At 34.3% G+C, this 21,302-nt stretch overlaps 1 protein-coding gene across 1 annotated transcript; it reads right to left on the bottom strand.

Moving 5' to 3' along the window:
• Positions 1-6,062: 6,062 nt before the first annotated feature.
• LOC127082897 (uncharacterized) lies at positions 6,063-11,029 on the bottom strand. The gene is made up of 8 exons (XM_051023122.1): positions 10,295-11,029; positions 9,926-10,049; positions 8,958-9,087; positions 8,140-8,176; positions 7,809-8,046; positions 7,085-7,183; positions 6,903-7,000; positions 6,063-6,542 (listed from the first exon to the last, which is right to left on the bottom strand). The coding sequence occupies exons 1-6, from the start codon at positions 10,523-10,525 to the stop codon at positions 7,098-7,100; spliced, it is 846 nt and encodes a 281-aa protein (XP_050879079.1). The 5' UTR covers positions 10,526-11,029; the 3' UTR covers positions 6,063-6,542; positions 6,903-7,000; positions 7,085-7,097.
• Positions 11,030-21,302: the final 10,273 nt, after the last annotated feature.

The raw sequence follows: 21,302 nt of genomic DNA, 5'->3' as shown, positions 1-21,302 counted from the left end.
AGTTGAAGCACAATGTTGATGGGTCGATAGCAAGACATAAAGCAAGACTGGTAGCTCGAGGATTTCTTCAGAGAGAAGGACTCGACTATTCTGAAGTATATGCCCCAGTAGCAAGATTGGAAACTATCATATTGGTGGTAGCCTTGGCATGCAAGCAAGGTTGGTCGACATTTCACTTAGATGTGAAATCAACATTTTTGAGTGGTCCCTTAGACGAAGTTGTACATGTCACACAACTTTTTGGGTTTATGATTCAGGAGGAATCAAGGAAAGTATATAGGTTGCACAAAGTGCTATATGATCTTAAATAGACACCAAGGGCATGGAACAAGAATATTGACTCTTACTTAGTCGAATTGGGATTTGCTAAATGTAGGTCAGAGTATAGTGTCTATGTACAGGTCAAGGCACAAAATACAACCATCATATGTTTGTATGTCGATGACTTGCTGGTAATAGGAAATAGCATGGAGAATTTGTCGAAGTTCAAATAGCTGATGAAGAGGAATTTGAAATGTTGGATCTGGGAAATTTTTCATATTTCTTAGGTATGGAATTTCAAAATACCAAGCAAGGGATGTTGTTGATCAAAGAAATACTCAAGAGATTCGGGATGGATGAGTCGAATCATGCATCCTTGCATGTTGAAGCAAACCTGAAACTGGAAAAACATGGAAAAGAAGACAGAGTCGATGCAACTTTTTCAAACAAATATTCGGATCTCTGAGGTATGTATGCAACAGTCGACCGGATATAGGTTTCTCAATCGGATTAGTAAGCAGATACATGAGTGAACCAAGAGATGTCACACATGAAGGTTGCAAGGAGAATTCTGAGATACCTGAAAGGATCAATAAATTATGGAATTTTGTTTCCACAAGATTCTAAAAGTAAAGAAGTTGTTGTTAATTGCTATTCAGATGCTGATTAGTGTGGAGATAAGGAAGATCGAAGAAGCACGGCTGGATATTTCTTTCAAGTGTTTGGTGCACCAATCTCATGGTGTTCGAGAAAGCAACTTGTGGTGGCATTATCGTCATGTGAGGCTGAATATATAGTTGGATCCTACGCAGCTTGTCAAGAAATTTGGATCAGATTTGTGTTAGAATAAATGGAGGTCGAAGTGAAGAAATCCATGGTGCTACAGATCGATAATAAGTCAACCATAAATCTTGTAAAGAATCCAGTTCTGCATGGGAGAAGCAAGCATATAAAAGCTAGATTTCACTTCTTAAGGGAGAAGGTGAATCGAGGTGAACTTAAAGTGAGACATTGCTCTAGTGAAGCACAGTTGGTCGATATTTTTACCAAAGGCTTCAACAGATTTCTAACATTGAGAAAGAAATTAGGAATAGCTCAGACCGACTAGCTTGTGTGTTCGACAAGTTTGTACGTTCATGTTCGACAACTTAGATTATAATGGGGTATGTTGTGAATATTATCCAAGTAAGTTACTTGGTTAGACTCAAGCCCAAAAGTTAGTTAGTATTGGGCATGTATAAATAGATATAGCTTGTAATTAAATTGTACATTATTCTACTCATTCAATAATAATAATCTTATTTTCTCTATTCTTTGTCTCTCTTTTTCGACATAAACTCTTCTCTCACACAAGTGCCTCATGCACTAATAATGCAATGATCAAGGATTGCCAAAGTTATTTCATGGAATCAAAAATACATATTCATAGTATTATTATAATATTATTGATGTAAATAGTATTTGTTCTTCTTCATTCAAATGTATTTTTGTAAAATTCTACAGTTTCTAATGGACTGAGTGGCTCAAAGTTGTTGATCAGCAAAAACATACATGTTATCCAGAAATTTTTGTCAAAGTATATTATCTTGGAACTTACTTATTTTTTGTTATATCTATTATATAAGTTGGTTGTGTTTTTTGTTATAGTTTTTTATAATACTTGAGGTGTTATTTTGTTTAGGTTACCTGATTCGCAGAAGAATGGAAAGCCTACACAATCCACCCAAACGTTGTCTAACTTGTCCGATGGAACATAATTTACATCAATTGAAAGGTTTGTTTATAATGTCAAATGTATATTCTTAAGCGACTTTTGCAAGTTAAAGCAGATATACTTTATAAATCTAATTTGATTTATAAAGTGAAAACTCTAATTGATGTTTATTAATTCATCTCTGATATAATGAATTATTAGGAGACTATATGTGTTACTATAACAACGATGTTGAAATTTGTTATTTCGAAATACTGATGGTTCTACTATGATTGCACAAAATGCTCTTTAAAATCTCATGCTCATACACATTCTTATAAATGTGGTTGTGGTGAAGATGTTAAACAACCTATACCAAGGTTAAAATTTAACCTTTGTATTTAAGTTCAACATGTTTATTATGTCATAATATAAAAATAATTTAAAAATATATTTTAAAATTGTCATAGGTATAAGGTTGAGCTTTATGTAAGAGATGGAGATGCAAAGTATCGATTTATGTTCTGGGATAATGATTATGTGAATATCATAGGTAAAACATCTGATGACATGCACAAGTCAATGTTGGAGGTATAGCTATTTTTATGATTCAATTAAAATTTCTAAATGATTTTACTAATCAAGATTAATAAGAGTAATTTATTGATAATAATTGTCGTAGGATGGAGAAAATGATCTTATGGTGTATTCTGATGAGCTTGATTCGCTATTAAACAAGAAAATGACATTTAGAGTTAATGTTCAACCAAACTTTAGTTAAGCTTTGGTTCACGAGCTTGATATTGATGAGTCATTTTATACTCATATAGTAAATGACTACGTCAATTGTGAGGTATAGCGTGAAATTGTTTTTTTCAACTTTCACAAATTCATATGTATTAGCAGTTTCAATAACCATTTATAATATTTTTTCAACATTGTTCAGAATCAGTCTAAACCTCAAAGTCCAAAGGTTGTTGCAAGTGAAGTCAATCCTCAATTAAGTTCAATTGTAGGTTACATCATCATGCGTAATAAATAAGATAATGTTGTTGTTGTAAATATATCTTATATTTTCGTATTTCTTTATATTTAGTCTAAAATGCAGAATGCAAAGGTTGTAAGCATTGAAAAGAATGTTGATTTATCTGCTGTAAGTAAAAATCATTAGCATCTTCGTATGCTTTATTTCATTTGTTTTACATTTGTCCCCATTTATATTTTTGATTGTCTGTTTATATTTTATGTAGCATTCAATGTTTGCATGTGGAGAGAATGAACTTGATTTTAACAGTGATGTGGCTCCAATTAAAGTGAATTCATTAGTTTCAAGGGATGTCGATCTTGACAGTGACATTGTTGGAGCTACACAATACTCTGGAACTAAACCACCAAAGAAATTATAGATAGAGTCGAGCAATTGAAATATTATTCATCGATTCAAAATTCCATTTTAAGTTTTTGTTGTTACCATTTCCAATTTTCAGAAAGTTGTGTATTAGATGCTTGCAATTATTGGTCATGGTTTAGTTATCTTTTGAACTATTTCATTACATTCTGTTAGAGGGATTTACATGCTCTTTTGAGATATCCGTTATGCAATTATAATTTTACAATGACTATCCATTTCTTTGGATGGTATTTCATGAAAAAAAAATTATCCATTTTATTTTTCTGACTATTTTGTTCAAAATATGTATATGTTATACTCAGACGCATTTATATTATATTTAAACTTTGTGAATGCTACATATTATAACTATATAACGTAATAATACAATGTATTTATATTATATAATCTTTTATATATTTCTCATGAATATAAGAAATGAATCAAAGTTTCAACAGTTTAATGAACATAAAAGTTTGTATCGTGATTTATTCAATTGTTTTGTTCATTTTGTTAAATTCTAATAATCTATGCAAATATGAACTTGTTTTGTACATATCACTATGTAGTGCATCTTCTGTTAATGCACTCTATATAATCATATAAAGTTATTCTCTGTCAATACAGTTGGATAACTTTGATTGTTATGATGCAGAAAAATGTTGGACGAATTTTAAAGTATCCAACATACTTGCCAGTACTTACGTTAATCCCAAATGAATGGTAATGTGGTTTCATTAACTTTGTGTTGTTTGGTTTGTAATTGTAAACAACTAGTTATGAATTATTAACTCAAATTGATCTTAAGTATTCATGTTATTTCTGATAACAACAAAGTTGTTGTTTATTAATATTAGATTCCTATGGCTGAGAAGGTCATCAGGTGTCATGATATGGAGGAATATCATATGGTAACATATTAATAACATTGTAATAAAATTGTTGAATATTCCGAAGTTTAAGTTCAAGGAAATTTCCTGTTGGCGGTTTATTTACTAGGTAAATAATTATTACATCGGACAATTAATACCATAGCTGTTTTTTGACATTAACTAAACTCTAATTGATTTTGCACAGGGTAGTGGTCTTAACGAGGAGACTTTTAAGTATATATTCAATATTGGAGTATATGGGAGAGGTCTTCATTATTACGAAAATGACAATTATCCAGATATCAATAATGATTTTGTTATTCAAAAGATTATGTTGATTATTTATAATCAACCATATTCCATCTTGAAAAAATATTACAGACAAACACGAAATGAACAGAGTATATCTATCCTCCAGCTAAAGATTTACTAGACAATACCTCTTACCAATGATGAAGAAGATTCCAATTTTATACATGGAATTAAGTGAATGAATTTCCAATTGTAAGAAGTAGAAAATAGAATCATAGGAGAACATGTTTGGTAATGCATAATAATATCAATTTCAGATGTGTTTCAAAGAATTACAGTAGAAGAACATCCCCGATACAACATTGTTTCATACACCATGCTTCCACCATTATCATCTGAATTGTAGCCATGACAACACGCACGCGGATTATCCAGAAATATGTTACTATCTGATTTTTTCTATAGAGATTTGTAATTGAAACCCTAAATTTAGTATGCAGAGAGATGGAATGCAGAAAACTCTTGATATTGGGAATATCCAAATTAAATACAATAAAGAAACCCTATTTCTTTTATTAAAGATTAAAAAGATAAGTTATACTATCATTTTCCAAAGTATATATTAAACGATTTTTTTATTTATTCTCATAATGTATTAACTGTTCCTGACATTAAAAAGTAGATGATGCGTTACTTTGAGTGGACAATACTTCCAAATCTACTAACATTTTGAATTCACGCTATAAGTATTGAAACTGAAAAAGTTGGATATATATATATAACTTTTTCTAAATATCAAAGTATCGTTATTATTCCGTAATTGAACATTCAAATATAAAATACAAATAATTCAATAACTTCAGATAAAATTAGACATAGTGGACAAATAATTAGACAACTTCACAAATAATTAGACATAGCCAACAAATAATTAGACATAATTCGCAAAGAAAATAAGGGAAATAATTAGACATAGCTTTCGCAAAGGTCCTTTACTAGTTATTACAAAATTCTTATTATGTGTGACATGACACTCACTGTGGGAGAGTAATTAATATAAAAATGATGGGATTAAAACTAGAACTCACATTATAAACCAAATCCATTTGTAATAGCAATGGCTGTTAGGAAAATCGACATGCCAACCTTAATATATTAAAGTAAATAAAAATTTGGAGATAGTAACTATTAGACAAAGGTCATGAAAGAGAAAGAAAAAAAAACAGTTTATCCCAACAACTGTACACCAAAACCAATCTATTAAAGTCAAACACATATTATTGTGTAAAAAAAATTACAAGTAAAACAATTTCCATTTGAGTTACGATTTGGATGCGTGACAAGTAACTTATATGTTTTGACAAAAATAGTTCATTAACTTATTCATATTCCTTTGGTCAACTCAACAGTATCATGATATCATCATTAGAAATTGATGATTAGAGAATCAGTCCTGTAGTTGCGGTACAAACTACAAGCAACCAACTACTACAATGATAACAGGACCACAGTGCGTGATTAGCGTGACCAACTCCATCAATGATTAAAAAGGTGTTGAGAAAAAAAATCAGAATATAACGAGGTAGTAGACATGTGACTGAATGCTGATGGTAAAATATGAACACTACAATGCAATCTTCTCTAATGGGTCTACCCTGCATTAACGGCAGGTTCTGCATAAAATCATAAAATTACAACCGTGTCTTGTGGTGGAACCGAACCTATGATAACTACTATGCACAAAAGTCATATTCGATGTGATGGACCATCCATCGACATGAACATCGATGATAACTATCTACAAACCCAATAATGGACAGGAGGACTAAAGAGAATCATAATTTGATTCAGACGTGATTTTCTTTTTACACAAGTTTTATTTCTACATGGCTGCCAGAAACCTTTTCTAACAACCATTGATCCAATACTACCGCCACTCTTCTTGAGTACCAGTAGTATTAGGTATAAATACGGTAGCGTAAACGTCCAAATGGAAGAAGCAGCCTGCGTGTTCCATTTTCCTTCGCCATCTGGAGCTGACTCAGACACAACTTTGTGAGCATGACTATATGACCTGCAGTGCACATCATAAAATTTGTTAAAAGCTAAATCTTGTTTCTAATACTAATATCTTCAACTTCATACAAACAGAGAACAATCCTTATTGGAATAATTAACATAAGTAAATATTAAACAGCAATACCATTTCTGATATTGTCTGTACTAGTAATAAATATGCGACAAATTTTAGACATGATAAACCAGCTGGCGGACAAGTTGAGCACTCACTACAGTGTGTGACTAAGCCCAGTTATGCCCACTTCAATTGCTGGCCGCTCGGCTTATTGAGCCAAATAACAAGTTGAGTTATTACCTATGAGTTGCTCGTGTGCAACTTAACTCATCAAGACCATATATAACATAGAAACAATACCTCTAGAATGCAAAATAAATACTTGCAAGGCTAGATTAGAAGCCCGCCACTCAAGTAGCAGTTCCACTGCTCTTAGTCCTGCTGCAAACTAAGGATATCTGCAACAGGGGTAGGTTCAAAACATAAGTACATCATGATGTACATATAGATATGCAGTGTAAGATGCTCGGTGAATAGCCCACCTTAATCGCCCCCTCAACCAGCTGTTTGGTCAGGACCGCTACCTTGTATGAACTGAGGAGAAACAATAAATTGTTGGCCTGGAACGGGTGCACCGATTCCTGAAAAAAGCAAACACCTTAAAGTCACACCCATTTTCAAAGAATTTGAAGTTTTGCACTCAATAATAATCGGCAGATTTCAATGCCTTGTTCTATATACAATCTTACAAGACAGTACATACATATCAAATCAACTAATCATTACAGATTTACTACTTTCCTGTCTATCAGAACTTCAATTGCCCATATTTAATATTAAAATCCCAACCTTCTATTATAGATTGATGTACCCTTAATTTTATACATAAATCAGTTTGATAACTGAAACTGCCACAATATGCCTTGATCGAGCATTGACCGTTTTGTGGGATGATATACTAACAGCTGAAAAGTGTATGCAATCTGGAGTGTCAATGATTTTTAAGACTTAAAAGGTTATTTGCAAATATGTTTTCAAATGAATGTTAATTCCAAGATACAGGGATTTTGTTTCTCAAAGAATACCTGCGAAGATGGGATGTTCATGAACAAAATCCAACTCAAATATGAATCAGCACTCTTTGAATCAAATAAAAAGTATAAAAGGTGCATGAATCAAATTAAGATGTGTGAAATGCATGCTCAAAATGCAACAAAAAGGAACAGTCTGAGTCACAGATAGAAATTCTTTAGGACAGGACTGTACCGCTAGGATATGAGGCTTGAATGGCAGGCACAGGTGAAGTTGTCATTGCATTAACATTGGATCCACCATAGGGAACAATCTGATGAGCTGGTACTGTATAACCCTGCATTGCTGTATAACCATGACCGCCAGGAATAGCTTGACCCAATTGTCCATAAGGATAAATGGCTGTGTTCGCCCCACCCGGCACGCCATATATCTGAAGGTATTGTTGACCCACGTAAGGGTTGTACATACTCTGTTAGACAAGATAAAAGAAGTTGAAAAAGTCAGCATCTTACAAATAACATTGACATTTATCCTAAGCCAATTAAAAAAAAACTAATTTGACCTGTGGGTAGACGTATTCAGGTCCATATGCCGTATACCTGCAAAGATAAAAACAACCACATATAATGTTGAAAAGATACCTCTATAGCATGATTCTGGTGTAATACATCCTGATGCACAATGCAAATGTGGTTGGTTAGGAACACCACATGGAGATTAAAATTAAACAATTATTTCTTTCGTCCCAAATTATACGTCACTTTGACAAACTCACGCATGTTAAGAAATGTAGTTAATGGTGTTTGAAAAAGAGAAATTAAGTTACTTAACAGAAATACTCTTAATTAATGATAGGAGAAAGATAAATTAAAATAATTGGGAAAATAATAATAAAGGACGATAGGAAAAGAAGCATTAATGCTTCATCAATATTGTAACATATTTTGCTAGAATGACATAAAATTTGGGACGGAGAGTATTAGTTATTACATCCAATTAACATATGCTTTCCATACAGTGGACCAGTAATGACTAAACTTCTCAGGATTTATCTCCTAACTAACCACTACCACAAGGGGGCTGCACATACTGACTTATTATCGTCGACGTCGTGCATTAATTGCCACAGGAAGAAAGAAAAGAGAAAAATCAAGTCTTTGCAAGGATTGTATTGGTCTAGTTGACCTCATAACTGTTATATAACAGTCACAAAATTCGATAAACGGGTTTAAAATTAGTTAAGTAACTGCTAAATATGCATGGACACGAAAAGAACCCTAACACATAAAAGGCAAGAGCATATTTATTTGCAAACTGGCAGTGAAAATAAAATCTTAAAATCCAGATTTTGCAAAACATGTACAACGGCATCCCACTCACCCATAAGGAGGATAAACCATTCCTTGTTGATAGCCATAGGAAAGTGGTTGCTGGTAGCCATAACTTCCAACGTAAGCACCACGAGCTGGTTGCAAACTTCCAACATAAGGGGATGCTGGTCTTATCCGTCCTATAAAAGACAAAAGAAGCAATCAGAAAAATAAAAGCAGACTGTATTCTATGTTGGAAGAATAACCTGGAAACTTCAAGTTACCGCAGACACTGCTATGCATATCAAGGAAAGAATGATATGAAATCGCTTTAGATAAACTCATTTATTTAAGGAAAAAAGACAGTGGGTTAAAGGATCAATCAGAAATAGCAAGCTTGCTCACTTAACGAAACAGTCAAACAGATTACCCCTCCCCATGCCATAATCTTGCAATCTTAATAACTGAAGCATGTCAATGCAAGGTTCACATAATAAAAATAAATAAAACAACAGCAAATGGCGATGGTGGTGACCATGGTTTTAAATTGCAGTTCGCAACCTCAACTGTGGCCCCAATATTGTTGATGCGGTAGTCGCCGTGACTGCATCATACCGCAATTGCAAACCAGGAGTATGATCGCATTAGGAACTCTGTCCGACAATTTCACCAATAATTGTTCAATTATTATCATCAAAAAAATAAAAAATTTAGATCCCCAAACTCTAATGTATGCACAATATATTGAAAAATCTTAACTTTACATTTCTCCTAAATGTGCATTTCAAATATCTCTTTATCAAAATCGATGCCAGAACAGTCGCAATGCGCAACTACAATGACCACAATCACAACATCCGCAACCGTAACTTAAAACCATGGTGGCATCGTGACATAAATGATAGTAAAAGGCAGTATTCCATTCCCATTTAGGTAAAGTATGGAAAACAACAACCACAAAATGGACGAAAAGGTAGCATAAGTAAAGTGGGCTAGTAAATTCAAAGTAGGGAAAGTATATATATCAAGAAATAATACCATAAGGGATAGGAGGTCGCGGACGACCAAGCGAAGCCAAATTACAGTTAGCCCTTCTACCATCAATAACAGGACTTGGATCAGCACAGGCTCTCCTAGCAGCTTCTGGATCACGGAAAGTCACCTATACCCTCCAATTCCATGCATGTAAGACAGAAATCAAGTCATTCTATAGTAAATATGAAGAAAAAATGCAATCATTCTAGTCTATATTATATCATCAATCATTCAACAATTAAATCAGTTATATCCGTATATGATACACTACAAAAAACATACAACAAATCATAAAAAAATACACAGAAAAAAACAAGAAAATCTAGTAATAATAATAATAATGGCAACATTAATAAAAGCAAAGATGCTCACAAAACCATAGCCTTTAGATCTTCCTGTATTCTTATCAGTAATAACAACGGCTTCAAGAATATCCCCAAATTGATCAAAGTAACGGCGCATAGTTTCGCTCTGCGTCTCCCACGCCAATCCCCCAACAAATACCTTAGTATAAGTGGTATCTCCAAACGGAGAATTCAACAATTGAAACCCTGAACTCGAACTCGATCCCGAACTCGGACCCTGAATCGATTGATACGCCATTTTTTTGTTTATATATCAATCACTATTCTTCACTTCCACACGCACCCACAAAAACAACAACAACCACAACAACAAAAAAAACAAAAATCAAGACGGAATTATGAAAATTAAATATAGAGAGAGAGTGGGTGCGTGTGGATGAGTATAAATAGAACAAGGTAGAGAGAGAGAGAGTGAAAAAATTGAAGGGGAAAAGGGAAGAATGAAAAACCCTAGAAATGGGAAGGAAAGAAAAAGGTTAGAGAGAGTGGAAAGAAATTGGTATTAATGAAAAATGGTTGATGATGATGATGATGATGTGTGATGACAGGGTGGAGGAAGAGAAGGAAAGTGGAAGTTATTCATTCTAATCTTAAATTTAGATTTTGGATGCGTTGTGAAAAGGAAGTGTGTTATTATTATGAGAAAAAGATGTTGAAAACGAACAGGAGCAAGTAACGGAAAAGAGAGAGAGAGAGAGAACGGAACGGGAAAAAGTAGACAGAGGAGGACAGCCGGGTTTGGTTTTTGGGAATTCTTAATTCTTAACAGAACCGGACAGCCTAAGATCTGCTCATTTCGGGGCCCACTCATGACCACTCCAGCCCTTTTCTTTTCGTTTTTTTTTACTAAACCTAATATTTATTTCTTTTACACTAATTATTGTTTTTCATTATAATTGGGTGTATTTGATTTACTAAAAGAACGAATTTAATTGTTATGTGTTTCATTTAAAACCAATTTAGGGGATTGGATTATCGTATCTTGGAAAATATAATCTCTTACGATGGTTGCGGAAAAAATAATTTTAATAGAGTTGTCACCGAAATTTATTTATTTTAAAAGAGAAAAGGAAAAATATCGATAAAATTCTTAAGAAAAATAAGATGGTCGTCGCAACCAAATTCAGGGTTCGGAGTCGATTACGCGGGGAAAATATTAGCATCTCTCACGTTCGTTGTATTCAACGAGAACCTTTTAGTTAAACTTGAGATTGAACCTTAGCTTGCGTTAATTGTTTTCTTCGAGTTATTAAGTGTAAAGAGGAAAAGGGGTCGCAAAAATATTTTTATTATGGTGCTTGACAAGATTGTGGGTTTTGCTCTTACGTATCATCAAGTATAATGAGGAATTCGAAGCTTCGTAGTTTTGGACAAGACAAGATATTTTGGTGTTTTGTATTATAGTGTTTGATGAGACGTGAATCTCGCTCATATTTATCTTCAGATGTGATGGAGAACTCAAAGTTATTTAGTTTTTGGTAGCTAAGAGTGTTGGTTGATTAATTTTAGGGAACAAATGTTTAGGTCGCATTCTAATGGTTAACATTGGCTTGTTTGCTTGTGGATGGGAGACTTAGCGTTTGTTTGTTTTGCGGTAGAAGAAATAATGTCTGATTGCGTTCTAGCAGTTTAAAAATTTAGATGTATGCTCGTGCATGGGAGGCTTGAGCGCTAATTTGTGTACGCATTAGAAAGGACTAAATAATGTTCATTTCTGAAAAGGGTTTGATCATACGGGGGTGAGAAAAAAAGATAGGTTTTATGTGTTGAGTGTTTTGTTGGATGATGATTACTCGAATAGTTGAGTAAGGCAACTCATATCTGAATAATCGAAAGGAGGAATAGAAGGCTCTAGATCATCTTCCTTTTTATCCTTAATTGCGAAAGGATTTAGATAGTGTTAAGGTATTTTGATTGGACGACGAATACTCGAATAGTCGAGTAAGTAACTCGTATCCAAGTACTCAGGAAGGGAATAAAAGGCTCTAGACCACCTTTTTTTCGTCCAAGTTATTATGAAAATGAGTTTGAATAGGTTTTGATTACGAGAGTGTTTAAGGTGAATCTGGTTGGAGGTTTCTTAATGGATAATGATTACATGAATGATCGAGTAAGGAAACTCGTATCCAAGTAATCGAGGAGAGGAATCAAAGGCTCAAGACCATCTCCCTTTTCATCCTTAATGAAAGGGTTTAGATATTGTTAACATGTTTTAGATAAACGACGAATACTTGAATGACCGAGTAAGGGAACTCATATCCAAGTACTCGGGGAAGGGAATAGAATGCTCTAGACCACTTCCTTTTCTTGTCTAAGTTATTGTAAAAATAATTTGGATTATGAATGTTTAAGATATGATAATTGTTTGAATAGTTTAGTAAGGGAACCCATACCCAAATAATTGAGGAGAGGAATCGAAGGCCCGAGACCATCCTCTTTTTAATCTTTAAGGAAATGGTGTTTGATCGAGAGTATGTGTTTTGAATTATTTTGGGAAAATGCACTCGATGTTGATTAAGCTTTTTATTTGCGTTTGTGGAGGAAATGAATTATGAAAATGGTTTCGAAATGTTTTTGAATAGGAATAAGATGGTTTTGGAATGATTTAAATTCGAAGTGATAATGGATGAAACCAAGTTAGTGTTAGAACAAGATTTGGTTCTACATTTATACCTTGAGTTTCGATGATAACAATATTGTATTTGTGTGAGAACAATTTTGGTACCCTAATGATTTGTTATTGTGTAGCTTTAACAACCAGTTCTGATTCTGAATATATGATGTGCAACATCATCAATTTCTGAATTATGTGTTCTGAATTCGCTTATGTGCCAATTATTAGAAGTTCTGAAAGACGTCAATATTGTTGTTGCAATGTTCTTTCTGCTTCTGAGTTGTTTCACTCATTAGAAGCTCCTGAGGAGACACTGTGTTATTCCTGCAATATTATTTCAGTTCATACTTCTGGACATGACTCTGATCACCAAACTTCTGAAGAATGGAAAGCTTCTAAAATTGTGTTATGAAGGTGAAGATTCTAAAGATCTCAAGCCAGACGATTGAAGTTATCAAGGTTTTGAATGAGGATTATGAAGATTATGAAGATTCTGAAGATACTCAAGATCCCAAGCCAGACTACTGACGTTGTCAAGGTTCTGACCAAAGGTTATGACTGAGGATTCTGAAGACTATGAAGATTATGAAGATATTGAAGATCTCAAGTCAGACTACTGACATTGTCAAGGTTCTGACCAAAGGTTCTGAAGTTTCTGAATCCAACTCTTTATTTCTTCATTTCATGCTTCATCAACTTTCATTAGAAGCCAATGAATTTGAAGATAAGATCAAAACGGGAATGTGATCAAATAGTACATGGTACAAAATGAACAACCTTTCCACTACCTGATTTCATGGGCAATGATAATATTATACATCACACCTGTCACTAATTTTATGGACGAAAGGACAGTATGTAGTATCATTCCTTTCTCATCCAACAGTGGACAAACGCTCAAATGAGCTTTCCCAAATTTTCCCTCCAACGGTTCTATGCTTATGTTATATAAGTATGACTTGGAGACTTGAAGAAAAACACCGGTTACACAAATATTTTGACAAGTTATTTTCTTTGTGAAAAGTTATCATTCTTTTGTATAAAGTTTTTCTTTAAGTGTTTGTTATTCATTTGTGTAAAATCTGCTTGTGTAGAAGCATGTTGTAACACACAAAATATTATTCAAACTCTTTGTATGATTCCTTAAGGAGGTTATCCTTAAGAAGACAAAGAAGGTTGCTCTTTGTGAGTTCTTAAGGAGATTAAGGTTTAGTTGGATCCTTGAGAAGACAAAGAAGGTTATTTTTTGTGCGTTGTAATTTGTTGATTATAGTGGATTAAACCCTTGTGTATAAGACAAAATATCCTTGGCGGGTGGACTAGATTAGTGAAAGACCCCAATTTTGACCATAAGGTCCCTCATGCTATCTCATCATGTGCATTAGCTTTGGGATCACACCTTGGCATTCTCCTTACCCCTCATTCATTGGGTTTGCATTGGAAGAGATCACCAAGCACATTTGATTGTATCATACTTTATTTTTCATTATTTACTAACCAAAATACCAAAAAAAATATCAATGTATAGTTTAACTTTTTTGTAGGTAGTGTATGTGCTCACCTATGCTCCATCAAGCTCATATTTAGGGTTTGAGACCCTCAATACAAGGAGACTAATCAATAGATGGTTCAAATTTACTCTAGACATCATATATTGATTCTCATGGTCTTCACATATCATTTTGATCAAGAATTCATCCAGAGTTTGAAGCTTATTTGCGTTGGAAGCCCTACTTCATCTGGGTATCTTGTGTAACTTCTATAGCGGGAAATTCATGATCATCAAGCTATTGACAAGCTAGAGATCAATTAACAAGAGTCGTCACCGCACTTTTATTATTTCCAAGGGAAAAGGGAAAAGTACGAACAAAACCCAAATAGTAAGAAGTTTTCAAATAAAAACTAATAAAAATCAAAGATCACAGGTAAGGGGGTTGATTACACAGAGGGAAGGTGTTAGCACCCAAAGTGTCATAGGTACTCCTAGGGAGCCCTTTTTGTGTGCATATGTACTTGGTATAAAGTGATGTTTACAAACAAATAGAATGGGGGTTGAGAAAAGAATTCATTAATTATATTTTTGTGTTTGACAAGACCTTCGATCTGGTGCCTACGTACCAACATATGAATGAGGGATCAAAACCTCGTAGTTCATGCTATAAATTTAAAAAATGGGTGTGTTGGTTTTAACAAAATTTAAGTTTGAAAGGCACAAGGGCCTGAAAATGGTTTAAATGAGTTAGTTCTTTTTGGCTTTTTGAAAGTTTAAGTCAAGTATAGTTAAGTTTATTTACAAGTTTGATTTAAGAAAATAAGTTTGAAAATGCAATGGCATAAGGCCAAAGTTTCTATCTTTTTGCAAAAAGTGGTCTAAGTTTAGAGCAAAAGTAGTTCACACAAAGAAGATTTTGAAAATGGAGGGAGAGATTTTGAAATTAAAGAAATGGGGAAAAGATGAAGAGACTACTCTATGCACAAGAATTTAAAGGTTTAAAGTTGAAAATATCTGACCAAATGGGAGCAATCCAATAGACAAGTATGTCAATAGAAACCCAGAATCAAGCAACACATAAATGCATAATTATATCAATCTTGAAGAGCAAAGGCATCAAATAAAGATGGCCTCATCCAAACTTATCCATTTCATGATCTTCTTCAAAATAACCTATGTAGCAGATGAATTCCACAAGTCATAGGTTCAACATAACAGCTTAACAATGATCAATGTTGCAGATGAACTGGAGAGATCTTGAATGATGTATCAGATGAATTCAAATTGTAAGCACTTGGTTCTTCAACAAATTGGCCTTGGCCAAGTCCATTAGCAAAGGAATGTTGCCTAAATTCTAGGTCCCATTGAGCAAGATCAAAACTACAGTCCACTCAAAAGTCTTTTAGGTTTCTTTTTTGTTATTATTATGTGCATTAATGGTCAAAGACCATACAATCAAACAAAGTAACACAAACAAAATAATATCACACAATATGGTCCAAATGGACAAAGGGAAAATTACATTAACATAAACAATTAGAATGATATGTATAATGGCAAATGATATAAAGTGCTAAAAGTAAATTGCATTAAAAGTAAAGACTTGAAATTAAAAGTTAATGGTTAGTGAGTTAGTAGTTAGTTTTGTTTTGCTTTTTGATTTCAAGACATTCTTTGAAGAACACTCAACCCACTTGCCACAAGCATGAATCCTTGAACCAAAACATCTTCCAAAGGAAGGAAAGAAGGCCAAGTTTCCACATAATACCATGGAAGAGGGGAGACTTACAATCTCACTAACTAGAATGCTTGTGCCTTTTGTGTCACAAATTTAGCGCTATGTTAAGCAATCGTAATTGGACCTATGTAGAAGTCACAACTATTTGAGGTCGGGCAATAGACTTTTGGTGTTAATGCATGTTGGAGACATAATATTATGAACTATGCTCATTAAACATACCACACACAAAAAATATGCAAAAGGTGTGGCCTAATCTCATGCATACTCATGTTAATCTTTCAATCAACTAGCATTAGGATTTTGAGATGTCATTGGCCAATTGAAATGAATGGATGAAGAAGGGGAATTGGATGAAGAGGGAAAGGGATGGATGAGATCACCAATTGGTCAAAGGAGGACTTTTACCAAATTAATATTATTCATTCATTTCGGGAGATGGAATGTACATTCCATCAATCCCCTAAATCCAATAATATTAACTTGACAAAGTCAAATCAACCTTGACCAAGGTCCAACAATAAATGAGAAACTCAAATAAGTCAATCCAAATGGTCAACACAATTAAAATGACATTTATTCAATTAAAAATAGTAAAATAATGCATTAAATTTAAATATGTTTTTGTCCAAATCCTAAAATCTCATTAAAACACCAAATAAATGGCTATGAGATTTATCATAGGTCAAACAAGGTCAAAGGACCTTTGAGAAAAAAATTCATAATTTTTGGACACTTAAAAATATTTTTAAACAATTAAAAAACAAATGAAAAATCAATTACTTCCTAAAAAATATTAATAATGATCCAAAAAATAATTTTAATTCAGAACATCAAAGAGAAAAATATTTTAATTTTTTTGGTGAAAGTCTCATATTTTTTGAATCAATATTAAATTTATTATGATTTATTGAAGAAAATGGAATTAAAAGAAAATTCACAAAATCCAAAAATATGTGGACCATCAGATCTCCCTCATTAATTGAGGTGGCAGATCTGATGATCCAAAATGCGCGTTCCATGTACACCTCAGTCAAACGCACTGCAAACGTGGTATTCACAAGGGGCGGCTAAGATTAAAACTTGGAAGTTGGATCCTATGGCTCTGACTCAAGACACATCATCACCGGAGCCAGAGCTCCGGTTGTCTTCTCCGGTGAGCTCCACCGGACTGGTCAACATGAACCATCACCAAAATTCCAAACAGGGACATGATTTTAAAGAGAAAACATCACTGAGCACGAATATCACCTCCAATTCATCCAATTCCAACTATATTAAGAGATATGTGGAATTGAAAAATGAGGTTCATGATCTGAGTTGCTTCAATTTGGCCTCAAAGTAACTCAATCTTCTTGCCTACATCGGTAGGACATCAGACAACTCAAAAATCAATGGAATTGAGTAAGAATCAAGAAGATTCGAAGTGTTTAAAATTTCTGCAAATTACCTTCAATGGAGGTCTGAGCTTGCTAGATCTTGATCTAAATCATGCTTAGCTTCACTTCAATTGCTTGCAGGAGAGGAATGGAAAGGCTTAGAATCAATGGACTCCTGGAGAATTGAATTCCAAAACAATGGAGATTCAAGCTTAAATTCAAATGAATTTATCAGGGTTATCCTCTTAGAATGAAGGGTTTTCAATGGGGATTCAAAGCTGGCGCAATGTGTGTGTGATTTCTGAGCAAATGCAGCTGTATTTATAGCCAAATCCATGTGATATTTGCACACTCTTTTCAACCTTCCAAATTTGGCAAATTATGATAGCATGGTGCATGGGCGCACATAGGCCCATGAAATGATAGCTTGAAGTCCAAAATGAATGATCAGATGTGTTGAAGTAAGCTTAGAATGCAAGGCAATTGAACATTGATGCTTAAAGTTGGATCCATGCCAAATGATATCAGCCTGTTTAAGCCATACGCAACCTATGCATTTCTCATCCAAAATGAATGAATTTGAGCTCTTTAGAAAGGCCAGATCAAGAGGAAAAAGTTTGATGTTGAACACTTTTTCATTTGGAGCTTGTAACTTGGAGAATTTTGAGGTGGAAGTTTGGAAAAATTTGACATATCAAAATATTTCTAAGTGTCAAGCCATATATATCAATATTCCACCTTGCTTAACGTTTTATGGGAGCTTCAAATGAGAAACATGTCTTCATCAAAGTTGTATCTATCTCAAATACCTTAAAATGGTCACCGATTTCATGTCATTTGGATTTAAAATGATTGAGTTATGCCTTTTTAAAGTTTGGAAAAATCACTTGATCAATAGTATAGGTCAAAAGTGACCTATAATGTAACCTCATATCACATGCTCAAAAAAGTTTAATTAGCTCCCACTCCAAACATAAAAGTTGAAGTAGACACATTAAATTTGACTGTGAAACTTGGAAATCTTTCATCTCTTAAAAATTGAGCAAGTTATGACCTTGGGAAGTTTACTTTCAAATTACCTATAATGTTTCAACATAGAAAATGATTTTCCAAGCAAAACTAACTCTAGGTATCAACATGAAAGTTGTTTGGAATGTTATTTAGAGTAAGTTTTCTCTTGTAATCATTTCCATATGGTGAAAATTGTACGATATAGGGTCTATGGAGACCCAGTTTTGATCAGATGAATTCATCTGGCCAACCACCATTAACCAACTTGCTAATTTCCAATTCTCTTGACTTTCTTGGCTAATGGTAGACCATATATGCATGAAATAATGAAATTTGAAGTGTCCCCTGAGAAATTTGATCAATTGGTGAGATAGCTTATTGGAGAAGTTACTCAAGATACCCAGTCAAACTAGAGTTTCCAAGGCAAATCACCCTCAAACTCTTGAAGCAAACTTGATCAATATAACATGTAGAGAACAGTGGGACTCATATATGATGTTCATAACCATTCTTTAATCAATTCTTGGTTGTGCTATTTGTTCATAAGGGTCTCAAACCCTAGATGTGATCAATGAATCAAGGATATCATGCCCTTCCTACAAAAGAGTTAGATAGATACTGTAAGACCCCAATTTTGTCCCTAAGATCCCTCATGGCATCATATCATATCATTGCATTGCCTCAAGGATCATTGGACACCTTGCTTCCTTCCCTATGGGTGGGTTATCTTTTTGAGAGTGATTCCTGATTACCAAGCATGTTTTGCATTTGTATATCATTGCTTTTCTTTTTACCACTAACCAAAAGTACAAAAATATGTCATCTAACCTTTGTCTTGCAGATGAAGCATCAACAGGTCAAAGCAGTTAAAGGCATTCATTGAGCAATAGATGGTGGTCATTCTTGAGATTTGGACCCCTCAATCATTATCAAGAGTTCATATGAGCTATGATGTCATTTTGAAGCAAAATCCCAAGTGGTAGAGGCTTGAATTTCATCAGAACATTGCCAGATCATCTGAAGACCTAGAAAGTCAACTGCAAAGTCAACTGTGGATTTGGAGGTGGGAAGTGACTAGAAATACTTCATTCATGTTCAAACAAGTCTCATTTGACATTTCAAACATCAACATTGAAGAATTTGAGGTCCAGTCAAAACTTTCCAAAAATAGAAAGTGACTTATAATTTGAATTTGCCAAAAATGGAAAGGCTTTATACCAACTTCAACTTCATATTACATCATCAAGAAAGCTTCAAATGAAATTTTGTTGAACATTAAAGTTGTAGATCTTTCTCTCCCATTTCCAAAAAGTCCAAGATCATCAATTTCTCATGTGTGGTTAAGGAGATATGATCAAATCATGGCAAACTATGCATGGAACTTCAAATGGACATAACTTTCCAACCAAAGCTCCAAAATGAGTGGCTCTTTTTGCATTATTCTCCTCTTGACCTCTAATTTCCAAATCATGCATCACATTACATGAATTGTCATCACATGATCACTTGGTAATCCATGAGCTTTTTGGAGGGAAATCATAAAATTCAAATTTGGTGCATGGTTTGAACTTTTGGCCATCACCATTGGTTTTAAAATTGGATTTTAAGTGAAAATGAATCAAATTGGTGCACTGTTCACACATGCATTCCATGCATGAGGTGAAAAACCATTTTTGCACATACACCTCATTTTGGTTAATCTCACTTAGCATTTGGTTTAAACATGATTACAGAATAATTAGCATGGCATATATAAGGTAAAACCTAACTGTTTTCAGGAGTTAGCATTCATTTTTTAGATCTAGATCAAAATTCTTCAAACTTTTCTCTCAATTTTTTTTGCAATTTCTTCAAACAAAAGTACATTCCATTACTTGATTCTTGATCCTGAGGTGTTGTTGAGCAAGTTTGGACGTGGAACCAAGAGAAACAATGCCATATTGAAGCATACACAAAGCTTGAAGCATCCATGGGATTTCAAAAATCTGTTGGATTCGTGTGCAATTAAGCTTCAATTTCTCCTTCAATCATCCATACAAGCACCATAAAGGAACATTGGAGCTATCACAAGCCTTGAATCAAGCATAATCCAGTTCTGCTCTTCAAGAGGTTACATTTCGAACCTCTTATTTTTGAATTTCCTTGCCATAATGTTGTAGATCTAAGCATGCTGATGATTCTGAGCTTTGAATCGTGCAATTTGGTGATGTTTTGAGCTAGATATTGTCGCATCGCGCGAAAAATCGGCGGGAAAAGAAAGAACAACAGAGCCGCCACCGTGCGTTATTTATCCCAAAAGAGGGAAAGGAAACGCTCAGAGTAAACCTGGGAAAGAACATGGTCTCGCGACCAAAGAGTATGGGTTCGGGAGTCGGTTATGCGAAGGGAAGGTATTAGCACCCCTACGCATCCGTAGTACTCTACGGGATCCACGCACAAAAGGAAGGAATATTGGTTGCTAAAACACTGCTCATAAACATCTACACACACTGGCTGAAAGAAACGAAAGAGACTGACTGAAACTGGACTCGGCAGGATGTCGCATCCTGGGCCTACTTAGTCTATCAGGCATAGACATCAGAGTCGAAGTAGTTCGGACTGGGGAAACGACACATGCTCGCTAGGATATCGCATCCTATGCATACGTATCTTCTCGGACGAGAGAAGAATCAGAGCATTCGTAGCTCGGCTGACACGCACACAAACAAACAAAGCACAGGCAAACATGGAGCCCGACTGCCGATCGCTGGACTTATGTCAGCATCCGAACCTAAAACACAC

The sequence above is a fragment of the Lathyrus oleraceus genome, chromosome 5, assembly GCF_024323335.1.
Source record: "Lathyrus oleraceus cultivar Zhongwan6 chromosome 5, CAAS_Psat_ZW6_1.0, whole genome shotgun sequence".
Lineage (NCBI taxonomy): Eukaryota > Viridiplantae > Streptophyta > Magnoliopsida > Fabales > Fabaceae > Lathyrus > Lathyrus oleraceus.
This window is presented reverse-complemented; position numbering and strand designations above follow the sequence as displayed.